Source organism: Manis pentadactyla, chromosome 3, assembly GCF_030020395.1.
Source record: "Manis pentadactyla isolate mManPen7 chromosome 3, mManPen7.hap1, whole genome shotgun sequence".
Taxonomy (NCBI): domain Eukaryota; kingdom Metazoa; phylum Chordata; class Mammalia; order Pholidota; family Manidae; genus Manis; species Manis pentadactyla.
The window spans coordinates 106,623,554-106,636,843 of record NC_080021.1 but is presented as its reverse complement, the minus strand read 5'-3'; the positions used below and the strand labels follow the sequence as shown (position 1 = coordinate 106,636,843).

The following is a 13,290-nucleotide window of genomic DNA, read 5'->3' as shown; positions in this document are numbered from 1 at the left end:
GGGTCTGTTCAGGTCCTCCACCGAATCCTTAATTAGGTTATTTGTGTTTTGAGTGTTGAGGCATATGTTCTTTATATATTTTGAATGTTAACCCCTTATTGGATAAATCACTTATGAACATATTCTTCCATACTATAGGATGCCTTTTTGTTCTGCTGATGGTGTCCTTTGCTGTACAGAAGTTTGCAGTTTGAGGTAGTTCCACTTGTACACTTCTGATTTTGTTTCCCTTGCCCGAGGAGATGTGTCCAGGAAAAAGTTGCTTGTGTTTATATTCAAGAGATTTTTGCCTATGTTTTCATCTAAGAGTTTCATGGTTTCATAACTTACATTCAGGTTTTTTATCCATTTTGAGTTTACTTTTCTTTATGAAGTTAGACAACAATCCAGTTACAATAACCTCTTGCATGTAACTGTCCAGTTTTGCCACCACCAGTTGTTGAAGTGGTTGTCTTTCCCCATTGTATATTCATGTCTCCTTTGTCATATATTAATTGACCATATATGCATTGGTTTATTTCTGGCTCTCTGTTTTGTCCATTATCTATGGATCTGTTCCTGTGCCAGTATCAAATTGTTTTGATTACTGTGGCTTTGTACTAGAACTTGAAGTCAGGAAGCATAATCCCCCCAGCTTTGTTCTTCTTTCTCAGAATTGCTTTGGCTATTAGGGGTCTTTTGTGGTTCCAAATAATTTTAGAACTATTTCTTCTAATTCATTGAAGAATGCTGTTGGTATTTGATAGGGATTGCATTGAATCTGTAAATTGCTTTGGGTAGTATGGCCATCTTGACAATATTAATTCTTCCTATGCATGAGCACAGAATAAATTTCCATTTATTGGTGTCTTCTTTAATTTCTCTCATGAGTGTCTTACAGTTTTCAGAGTAAAGGTCTTTCACCCTCTTGGTTAGATTTATTCCCAGGTATTTTATTCTTTTTGATACAATTGTAAATGGAGTTGTTTTCCTGATTTCTGTGAATTCATTGTTAGTATATAGGAACAGATTTCTGTGCATTAATTTTGTATCCTGCAACTTTGCTGAATTCAATTATTATTAGTTCTAATAGTTTTTTGGTGGAGTCATTAGGGTTTTCTGTGTATAATACCATGTCATCTGCAAATAGTAACAGTTTAACTACTTCCTTACCAATCTGGTAAGGATTGCCTTTTATTTCTTGGTGTTATCCAACTGCCACGGTTAGGACCTCCAGTACTATGCTGAATAAAAGTGGTGAGAGTGGGCATTCTTGTCTTGTTCCTGATCTTAGAGGAAAAGCTCTTAGCTTTTCACTATTAAGTATGATGTTGTGAGTCCAGTTGGCTGTGGGTTTGTCATATATGGCCTTTATTATATTGAGGTATGTACCCTCTATACTCACTTTGTTAAGTTTTTATCACGAATGGGTGTTGAATTTTGTCAAATGCTTTTTCAGCATCTATTGAGATGATCGTGTGATTTTTGTCCTTTCTGTTGATGTGATGTATGATATTGATTTATGAATATTGTACCATCCTTGCATCCCTGAAATAAATCCCATTCGGCCATGATGGATGATCTTTTTAATGTATTTTTGAATTAGGTTTGCTAATATTTGTTGAGGATTTTTGCATCTATGTGCTTTTAAGATGTTGGTCAATAATTTTTTGTTTGGTGTCTTTGTCTGGTTTTGGTATTAGAGTGATATTGGCCTCATAGAATGAGTTTGGAAGTATTTCCTCCTCTTCTACTTTTTGGAATACTTTAAGAGGGATGGGTATTAGCTCCTCTTTAAATGTTTGATAAAATTCAGCTGTAAAGCCATCTGGACTAGGAGTTTTGTTTTTAGGTCGTTTTTTATTACCAACTTGATTGGTAATTGGGTTGTTCAGATTTTCTGTTTCTTCCTTGGTCAATCTTTGAAGGCTGTATTTTTCTAGAAAGTTGTTCATTTCTTCTAGGTTGTCCAATTTATTGGCATATAATTTTTCATAGTATTCTCTAATAATTATTTGTATTTCTGCAGTGTCCACTGTGATTATTCCATTTTTGTTTCTGATTTTGTTTATGTGTGTACACTCTATTTTGCTCTTGATAAGTCTGGCTAGGGGTTTATCTATTTTGTTTATTTTCTCAAAGAACCAGGTCCTGTTTTCATTGCTTTTTCTATTGTCTTCTCAATTTTATTTATTTCTGCTCTTATCTTTATTTTGTCCCTCCTTCTACTGACTTTGGGCTTCATTTGTTCTTCTTTTCCTAGTTTCTTTAATTGTGAATTTAGACTGTTTATTTGGGATTGTTCCTGTTTCTTGAGGTAAGCCTGTATTGCTATGTACTTCCTCTTAGAACTGCCTTCACTGCATCCCACAGGTTTGGGGCTGTTGAGCTGTTGTTTTCCTTTGTCTCCAGGTATTGGTTGATGTCTGTATTTGGTCATTGATTCTCTGATTATTTAGTAGCATGTTGTTTAGCCTCCATGTGTTTGTAAGATTTTTTTTCTTTGTGTAATTTATTTCTAGTTTTGTACCCTTGTAGTCTGAGAAGCTGCTTGATACTATTTCAATCTTTTTAAATTTATTGATCTGTGGCCTATATGTAATCTATTCTGGAAAATGTTCCATGTACACTTGAGAAGAATGTGTATCCTGCTGCATTTGGGTGGAATGTTCTGTACATATCTGTTAGGTATATCTGATCTAATATACTGTTCAGTGCCTCCTTACTTATTTTCTGTCTAGTTGATTTATCTTTTGGGGTGACTGATGCATTGAAGTCTCATAAAAATGAATGTGTTGTACTCTATGTCCCCCTTTAGTATTTGTTTCACATATTTAGGTGCTTCTATATTGGGTACATAGATATTTATAATGGTTAAATCTTTTTGTTGGACTGACCCCTTTATCATTATGTATTGTCCTTCTTTGTCTCTTGTTGCTCTCTTTGTTTTGAAATCAATTTTGTCTGATATCAGTATTGCTACTGCTGCTTTTTTCTCCCTATTATTTGATGAACTATCTTTTTTATTCCTTCACTTTTAGTCTATGTATGTCTTTGGGTCTGAAATGAGCCTCTTGTAGGCAGCATGAAGATGGCGCTTGTTTGTTTATCCAGTCTGCCACTCTATGTCTTTTGATTGGTGCATTCAGTCCATTTACATTTAAGGTGATTATTGATAAATATGTACTTATTGCCATTTTATTGTTTTCTGGTTATTTATATCTCCTCTCTGTTCCTTTTTTCCTCTCTTATTATTCGATAGTTTTTTTTTTTAGTGTTGGATGAGATTTTCTTTCTTTCTTCTGTGTGTGTGTGTGTGTGTGTGTGTGTGTGTGTGTGTGTGTGTGTGTGCATATTATAAGCTTTAGATTTTTGGTTACCAAAGATTCAAGGATAGCTTCTTACTAATAGTCTACCTTAAACTACTGATTTCTCTATTTCAAATACAATTTGGAGGTACTTCACCCCACCTTCTTATTCTTCCTCCTCCACACTTTATATATTAGGTGTCATATTCTGCACTTTTAGTGTATCCCTTGATTTATTTTGGGAGTAGTTGCTTTAATTTCATACCTGCTTGGTAATTAGTTGGCCTACCACCTTTACTGTGGGTTTATTTTCACTGGTGACAGTTATTTAGCCTTAGGCACATTTGCATCTACAGCAGCCTCTTTAACATATCCTGTAGGTCTGGCTTAGTGGTGGTGATTTCCTTCAATTTTTATCTGAAAATTGTTTAATCCCTGCTTCAAGTTTAAATAATAATCTTGCCAGGTAGAGGATTCTTGGTTGGAGTTCCTTTTATTTCATTATATTAAATATATCATGCCACCCCATTCTAGCCTGTAAAGTTTCTTCTGAGAAGTCTGCTGATAAGCCAGATGGGGTTTCCTTTATAAATAATATTTTTTTCTCTCTCTGGCTGCTTTCAAGACTCTCTCTTTGTCCTTGATCTTTGCCACTGTAATTACTATATGTGTTGAGGTTGTCTTCCTGGGGTTCCTTTTGTTAACGGCTCTCTGAACTTCCATGACCTAAGTGTCTATTTCTTTCCCCAGATTGGAAAAGTTTTCAACAATTATTTCCTCTAACAGCCTTTCTATCCCTTTGTCTTTCTCTTCTCCTTCTGGTACCCCTATTATGCAAATACTGTTCCATTTGGATTTGTCACAAAGCTCTCTTATTATTCTTTCATTCCTAGAGATCCTTTATCTCTCTGTTTTTTGGCTTCATTGTTTTCTTGCTCCCTAATTTCCATATCATTTACTTGTGAAAACCTGCTATTAAATCCCTCCATTGTATGTTTCATTTCATATACTGTATCCTTCAGCTCTGAGTGACTCTTTTGCATGCAGTCTGTCTTTTTGTTGAGGTCCTCCCTGAGATCTTGAATATTTTTCTGTAGATCCATGAGCATGTTTATGACTTTTACTTTGAAATATTTATTAAGAAGATTTGTGATTTCAGTTTCATTAAGCCCTCTTTCTGGTGTTCTGTCTTGTAGTTTTGTTTGGAACAAAATGCTCTGTCCCCTCATTTTCTGTGTTTCCTGTGGAGTAATAGCTTTATGAAAAGAGGCACCCTCTAGTGCACAGAAGCTCAAGACACTTTACTTTCCAGCTAGGGAGCCCCAGCTGTTAGTGTGCAGTGGGCAGGGAGCAGTTTGGCTTGCAGTGATCTGATTTCAGGTGGGCTCTTTGCTTCAGCTGTGCCTTTGTGATCAGCACAGATATCTGTGCTGGAGGGGCTGTGGGCAGGGTCATCCTCTGCCTGGGCTGCAGCAGTGGTGAGGGCTGCAATGTTAATGGGGTGTGCAGGCTGGTGTGTGTGTCTTCCCAGATCCATTGCATGGGATCTGGTGCCCCCCGGGAGGAAGAAGTTCCCAGGGCTGGATTCCACAGGCAGTTCCATGGCTGGGCCAAAACAGGGCCAAGAAAGCTGGGAGGGTCTCCCTCTGCCTACCTGGCAGCTAAGTCTGACACCATTGCCAGGCCAAGTGGGCCATCCCCAGGCCACGTGCTGCAGGGAGGAGCCTCTGGGCTGCATTGCCAGTAAGGGGGATGGAGTATCTGGGCTGCTGGGAGTTCCCAACCTGTTGGGCCAAGGGTGGGCAGGGGAGGTATAGTTCACCTGCCCTTTCTCCTGAGCAGCAAACTTTGTCTAAGCCTCACCCCTCTAGGGCCCCTCTCTTGTTGGGAAGTCGTTCAAACTGCCTGCTTTGCTTTTGTCTCAGGGGGCCAGTAGAGTGTGCCTGTTCTCCACAAGCAGCTAGAATCTCAGCCTCCTGAGTGTTCTGCCTGTCTTTATTGTTCAGCCCCACTAATCATCATGTGTATATAATTGTCTATTTTACATTGATAGTTACTTAAATTGCAATGCATTTTAAAACTTTACACTCTAGCCACACTTTATGGTTTCGATGTTATGTTTTATATCTTTTTATTTTATGTACCCCTTAACTAATTATTGTAGTTTAAATTTTACTACTTTTGTCTTTTAGCCTTCATAGGAGCTTTAAAAGTGAACCACTACATTTACTAAATATTTGCCTTTTCCAGAAGATTTGTAATTTCATATGTTTCCTTATTATAATTAGTACCATTTCTTTTCACTTTAAAGAAGTCCCTTTAACATTTCTTTAAGGCTAGTTTAGTGGTGATAAACTTCTTTAGCTTTTATTTGTCTGGAAAACTCTTTAGCCCCCCTTCAATTCTGAGTGATAAACTTTCTAGGTGGAATATTCTTGGTTGGAATTCTTTTTCCTTTCAGCACTTTGAATACATCATGCCACTCCCTGGCCTAGAAAATTTCTGCTGAAAAATCTGCTAATAGCTTTATGGGGTTTCTTCTGTAGGTAACAACTTGTTTTTCTCTTGTTGCTTTAAAGATTCTTTCTTTATCCTTAATCTTCAACATTATAAATATAATATGTCTTGGTGTGGATCTCTCTGGGTTCATCTTCTGGTTTTCCTGGACCTCAATGTCTGCTTCCTTCTCCAGGTAACACTTATTTCTTCAAATAAGTCTCCTGGCTCTTTCTCTCTTCTTCTTCTGGGACCCCTATGATGTGAATGTTATTCCAATTAATGTTGTCCCATAGACCCCTTAAGCTATCCTCATTTTTAAAAATTCTTTCTTCTTTTTGCTTCTCTATATGAAGTCCGTCGATTTGTCCTGCTTCATCCAGTCTGCGATTGAACCCCTCTAGTGTACTTTTCAGTTCAGTTATTATGTTCTTAAGTCTGTAACTCCTGTTTGGTAGTGTTTTATATTTCTTATCTCTTTGTGAAAGTTCTCACTGTGTTCATCCTTCCTTCTCCGAAGTTCAGTGAGCATCTTTATGACCGTTATTTTGAATTCTTTATCAGGTAGGTTTACTTTTAATCCAGTTGATTACTGATTAAAGTCTTTTAAAACTTCACATCATTAAAGTCTTTTTCCAAGGTTTTGTCTTACTATTTTACTTGGAACATATTTCTCTGTCATCTCATTTTGATTAACTCTCTGTTTATTTTTAGATATTAGGTAAAGCAGCTGCCTCTCTCAGTCCTGAAGGGGTGGCCTTGTATAGGTAGCAAATATTTCCATTTATAGTTCCCCTACCTCTTGCTTATCTCTCAAACCTTTGTTATTGGCTAAACCACCTGATTTACTCTTGACATGTCCTTGTTGTTGAAGGTATGCCAAGACCTTCCAGTGTTCCAAGGTGAGGAATCTCATTTAGCACTAGCTTCAGGCTGATTGGAAGCCAGACCCTCAAGCAGCAGCTTTTAAAATATGTCGATATATATAGTCCTAGGGGGCTGCAACTGTCATCCCTGCTAGCCAGACCAGGTGATCTGGAGGTGTCCCCTGGGAGGCAATCACAAACATGGGCTCTAGACAAGAGTATAGACTCCTTTTTGAAGCTATTGTTGAGTTGTAGCAAGGCCAAGGGGGTGCACAAGGACAGTCTCCTGAGAGTGACTTCTTGGCCTCTAGATGAATGGGAATCTGAAGCCTGTCCCTCAGGATGAAGCTCTGGGCTAAGTAAATAGAACTTTCTCACAGGATGACTGGGGTTGTGTTTCAGTATGCATGTGTGCAGTGCCCTTGAGGTGATGGTCTGCCAAGAACTATCTTTCTGATGTTACATTCCTATAGAGTTCAGGAATTCCAGCCCCCTTGGCCACCAGGGCTAGGTGCTCAAGGGGCATCCCCAGTGTGGACTGTGGCTTTATCCAGGCAGCTGGGAAGTGTAGAGAGCAAGGCATACTTGCTGGTGTCAGAAAGGAGCAGAAGGAAACCATTTTGACTGTTCATACCTGCTGGCTTTAGGAATACAGCGGGAAAGTGCCTTGTCTGTATGTGTGTGTATGAGCTTTAGGCAGGCAGAGGGAGAATGCCACAGCTGCTGGTGCCAGGCAGCCCCAGGCAGGGAGCAGTCGAGTGCTGCAACTGCCCACACTCCACGACTTCAGCTACGGAGCTGGAGAAATGCAGTGACCAACGGCCTGCCCCAGCCAGGTAGTGGGGGCGTGCTACAGCACCCGGCCTCTCAGGCTTTACCGAAGTAGCAGGATGGTGCTGCCAGGGCTCACCCCACCTGTCTCAGCAAGGCGGCGGCAGGTGGGTGCCGCAGCCAGTGGAGCTCGTAGTCTTAGAGAATAGAGAATTATGATACATAGTCCCCTATCCCACTGGTCCTCCAATGGCAACTGTTTAATTTTCTTTTACTCAAAAATATAGTGAAGACCAGTAAGGAAAAGAGCACTGTTTTCCTCCCACTGCAACTCCTTCCTAGACTCTATTTTACAGCCTGAAAGGGACAAACTGGCCAAAGAAGGAAAAAATTCTAAGTCTTTAGAACACAGAGCTAAATAATTATTTCTAAGAAAATGAAATTACTCTTTATCATTCACACACTGAAAATGGCTTTCCTGACTGTCCCCTGTAAGTCCGTAATAACACTGAGGGCAGAACACACAATTTCTGACAATAGACAATACAAGCAAAAAAATTAGTCTCCTGTGTGCAAAATAACACTTTCATGACAATGGGCAATTCAATGGCCTGCTCTCTCTAGACCTTTGCCAAAGAGAAATACCAGTGCAGGCTAATCACATGAGCTAACAGAAAAATAATGGAAAGTCATCCCCCTAAAGATTAGCTGAGAAAAGGTCTTAGCACCAAATTCAAAACAACAGAAAACTGTGAGAGCAAACACAGGAGCATATGCACAGGCATCCTCATTAGCATACTGCAGCTAGCCATTTTTGTTGATGTACATAAAAGAGTTGTAAAATTCTTTGCCTTGGAAAAAACATCTTCCATGAGTAACGAATTCTCCCCCATGCTGACTTAAGTACTTTGCTCCAATGTACAGCTATGGTTCATTCTTACATTGAGGACTTTGTTACTTTGGAGAGCCAAATAGTTCACATCAGAGAGAGACGTGGAGAATCAAAGGCCAACCTACGCATGCTAATTCTCACGTTGGGCAAGGAGTATAACCAGCCTGCCACAGGGTACAGTGGAGCAAGGACCAATCTGTCCAAGTTTGACTTTTCATGTGTCATTGCGCCATATGCCTGTTGCATGGAGAGTGCTTCAGGACTGGAATTCGAATCCCTCAGGAAATGTTTCAGAAAGAGCCTTGTAACACTCACACACCCAACGAACAGCAAACAAAACAGCGGTTCCAACGTGACCAAAACAGAGGTATGATGCCATCTCTAATGCATGGGCTACTTTAAGACCACCCCAAATTTTAATGAATTTATCACAGGAGGAGAAAAGCATCTGCAAGAGTTTGTTCTACCCAATCTCTGGTAAGCGAGGGGTCCAGGCAGGATGATGGTTTGTGCAAATTGTGCCATTTAAAAAGAGTTGAAAGAAGAGACTTTTCCCAAAGGCATGGGCTGGATATAGAGAAACCCAAGGACAATACCAGGGGGCTACTAACAGCTTATCCCTAAGCTGAAGCTTCCAGTGGAGGAAGTAACATGAAAGAGAGAGAGCGATTTAACAAAAGTCACAGCCTTCATTTAGGATGCTGTATCTCCCTTTAGGTAAGGATGTAGTTAACCTGTACCAGCATCACAAAAGAAAGCCTTTTTTCCTTCATCCTCTTTTCTGATCTCTTTCTAGTGCTCCCTTCTGGATTAAATCCAAAGAAAACCCAATGGCAAATGAGCAAGGAGCCTACTGATGATGTCGGCCTCCCAGACCAAAGTGCACAGACTCAACTGTGATGAAGGGAGGGAGGTGACCTGGGTGTGGCAATGGAAGGAACACTGCAGCACAGAGGATTTCTCTGGGAAGGTTAGGGCCCATCAGTTACAACATAAGGGAAAGAAAACAAAAATTTTAATAGAGCTATCCTTTTGTAATGAGCTCAGCTAACATGTAAGATTGAATTGTCAAACCAGATTAACTCAAATCAGAGATCCCACCCAGTATCAGGCTTTCCTAATAATATCAAGGATCCAGGCAGTCAAGACGCTCAGATAAAGCAGAGAGGCATGGGGCATCAAGGGGACTGCCTGGGTCCTGCACCAGACAGGCATCCCTGGCCCAGAATGGTAGGTGAGGTCTCTAAGGGATATCTGTGGGGTTGCTTACACAGAAGAAACATTTAAACTATAAGACATTTCCCTTTTATATCCAGAGAGTTGGGATACCCTGGTGCCCCTCTCTAGGGAGACCTGCTTCATGGATCCGAGGTTCCATTTAATCTAAGCAACACCTCAGCCAGGGATCAGCCTGCTAGGGAGAGTTGGTGGATAAGCTCTCCTGATGAGCTGTATCATGAGTGTGTTACCCAGAGGTACACTTGAAAAGAGATAGACTGACCTTGGCTTCTTTTCTCCCAGATCCTCCTCCCACACCTCCAGGGAAGGGAGCTAATGGATTTTAGGAGGCTGCTTTAACTCCTTCCTCCCCCAAACACTATTTTTTAAATGAAAAGAGCAAGAGAGAGAGAGAGAGAGAGAGAGAGAGAGTGTGTGTGTGTGTGTGTGTGTGAGGAAGGAAGCAAGCAGGCATGCAAAGAAGGGAGGAAGGGAGGGAGGGAGAGGAAAAAGGGGGAGACTATTTATTAGGAAGAGAAAGAAAAAACTGTGGAGGAGGGAAGACTACCAGTCTCTCTTGCATGAGAATGGCATGGGCACATCTGGTGTACTTGTTAATGCAGTCTTCTGACTTGGTCAGGCAGGTGCACAGCAAAACGCAGCTCAGATTAGTTCCTCCAAGGAAGACTGCAGGTAACCCCAGCCCCACCCACATGCACATCCTTCGCGCAGCATGGTCACACTCTGCTTCTCCCAGGTACCATGAGGGCACTGCCCCCCTTCAGACTCTCAGGGCACCAGTGACTTTTGTACACATGAAGCTCGGAGCTTTGAGATCTCCCCTTTTCCCAGTTTGAAGACTGTGCGAGGAGCCCTCTAAAATACAGGTGTGGAAACGGGTGGGGCTAAGTTGAGGGTGATCCACAGCTGGACTGGAGGTAAATCCATTAACCTTTTGGGATTGCAAGCAATTCAATACAAGTGTGCGTTTTCCTAGGACAGGGTCCAGAATGGCCATGGGCTTCTCAAAAAGACTGAGGGTCTATAGAAGTTTAGCTAGTAACAGTACCTGGAGTTTTTAGTGGATATGAATTGAGGGACAGATAAATTGAGCCCCAACTGCCAGGGCCCACCCTGGCCCAGCATGGTAGGTGAGGTCTCTCAGGGACATCTGTGAGGTTGTTTACACAGAAGAAACATTTGGTCTACCCTGCTGGCCCCTCATCCATCATCCTTACCCACAGGAACTTCTTAGAGCCCAAGGTAACGCCTGAGTGTGAACAACATCTTTCCTTCCAAATGATTTCAAATATGCTGTGAAACATTTTGAATATAAAACACCTTATTTTAAAATTAAATTTAATGTCAAGAGTGGAACTTACCATTTTGTTTTGTTAGATAAAGCCTCAAATCCATCTTGCAGATCTTTGCATCTCTCTGTCAGCTGGAGCGTGTTCTCATTCAGATATGGGCTGTTTCATGAAAGAGATTTTAAAAAAGATTGACTTAAAATGAGAGCTTCTAAGACACTGTTAGCAAAAATCAGATTTAATTGATAAAGTGTGCCCAAATGAAGTCTGATTTTCATTCTATTATTGGATTTCTCCATGGAAAAGGAAATTAATATTTTCACTTCTGATAGGTCTAAATTAAAAAAAAAAGTTTACACTTTACACTGTAAAGTCCAACAGAAAAGAACTCTTTATGGAAGACTGTATTTTCAGGTTTTCATATTTTGGAGTTAGTATTTAAAATGAAGAAGTTACTGAACAATTCTGATCACTGTATATGCATACAGGCTGTTTTTAATGGCTGCTGTCTCTGGTAAGAAGCATGCAGACCTAGGAGGTCACTAATATTCTCTAAAAAGAACATGGGGTAAATCTGGCCTTTGATTTATTATAATAGCTGTAATATAAGGGCTGGTTGCTATTGTTTTATGAACTCAGTAAACTGAAATTTTCTTGTCAAAATTAAAAAAGTCAAAAGCAAGTTAAGGGACTGGCTTATGGAGTCAGGCAGCCTAACAAGCCAGGTGGACACACGCATGCATTTAACCACTCTGGACGATAGTTTCTGCACCTCTAGTCTTTGCCTTATAGTGTTACTGTCAGCATACACATGACGGAGAAAACAATGTAAACCACTTGATACAAAGTCTGACAAAGCAAATGCTCAAATCACTTCTCTTGGACTTCAAACATATGCGTGTAACTCCAGCTCACTGTTAACACATTCATTTAATCATCCTGAAAATATCTGCTGGGAGCCTAGTCTGGGCTGGGGGCCAGGCACAGGATGCTGAGGATACTGAGGTAAGACAAACACAGTCCCTTTCCCTAGGGAGCTTGCAGTCTGGCTAGGGAGAAAGACAGTTATCAAATGAAAAACCACACAAATTATAGAGAATTATGAGCTATGAGTAGGATCATTAAGACAGTAATGGGTGCCATAGCAGAGTGTAGCAGGCAGACCCCTGCTTAGTGAGGGGGCTTTCTAAGACAGTGTCATTTACGTGGTGATCCCAAGAATAACCTAAGTGACCTGGATGACCTTTGGGAAGTGGGGTAAAGGTTCTAGGCAGAGAGGAAAATGTGTGCAAAGGCCCAGATTGAGCAGCAGCCAGAATATTTGAGGAACCAGAAAAAGGAAGGTGGGCTTCAAGGCTGAAAGGCTAAAGGTTGCCTGTAGCAGTAAGTAGGGGGAAGGGCATGCAGGCTTGGTAAGCCATGTGTAAAATTTATCCTAATAACAAGGGGAAGCAGGGGAATGATGTGACCTGATATGGGTTTTAAGAGATTCACTATGCAGAGAAATGAAATGAAGAAAATGCAGGGTTTCAGGAGAGATGAGGACCACTTGCTTTTACTAGTCAGGATAGAGCAGACTGTGATATGACATCAAACAACACCCACCTTGCAGTTGCCATATATAATAAAGGTCTTAAATGACATGCTTGGTAAATGCCCACTTCACATCTGCTTTCTAAGGCCACTGAGCTCCCATGGTTTGGGGATCCAGATTGCCTCAGACTTGTGGATCCCCACTTCACCCTGCTTCCGTAACTGCTGTGGCAGAAGAAAGTGCTGAATGCTTTCACCCAGACAGAGCTAGTCATCTGCCCAACCTGATTACAAAGTGGGAGTCAGAAGCTGACAGTTTGAGAACAGTCTGGTAAGACTGACAGGTCCTTATGATAAACTGAATATGGGAGGTGAAGAAGCAGGAGGTATAAGCGTAAAGATATAAATAAGACAGATTCATAATTAATTCCCCAACCTTTCTCAGAAATGTTCTGAAAACAACTGTACACAATGTACACAATGAGCTCCCACAATCCCTCTTTATCCTGATGTGATTTTTCTACCCCTCCCACCTCCTTCCCCCTTTGCCCTCCTTCTGACTACAAGGCTAACCTGTGCTTTCTGAAAGTATTATCATACTTTCCAAGGATTTGTTTTTTTCCAATTTGTTATGTATTTTATTCAGGCAGCACCGTTAATGAAGTGTATCAGTCAGACAGCAGTGCTGTGAATCATGATGATGCCAGGGTTCTTGTTCACGAAGCCGAAGAATGAGCTTCACAAACACTCAAGGTAGGAGAGCAAGGTACAGGCTTTTATTTAGAGATAAAGTGAGAGGACAGAGCTCCCAGCTCACGCTAGGAGGGGACAGGAGAGTCCGTGGTTGGCTCATCGTCTAGGGGTTGTATGTGTGGTTGCGGATTTTCAGGAATGGGGGTAAAGGGCTAGGGGTGCAG

The 13,290-nt window shown here is 41.0% G+C and overlaps 1 protein-coding gene across 1 annotated transcript in view; it reads right to left on the bottom strand.

Annotated features, from left to right (window-relative positions):
• The window catches only part of ST8SIA6 (ST8 alpha-N-acetyl-neuraminide alpha-2,8-sialyltransferase 6), a 135,389-nt gene that overhangs the window by 63,166 nt on the left and 58,933 nt on the right, over nt 1-13,290 (bottom strand). The window contains exon 3 of the mRNA XM_036889034.2: nt 10,913-11,002. Coding sequence (XP_036744929.2) covers nt 10,913-11,002 — 90 coding nt within the window. The remainder of the gene's footprint in view (nt 1-10,912; nt 11,003-13,290) is intronic.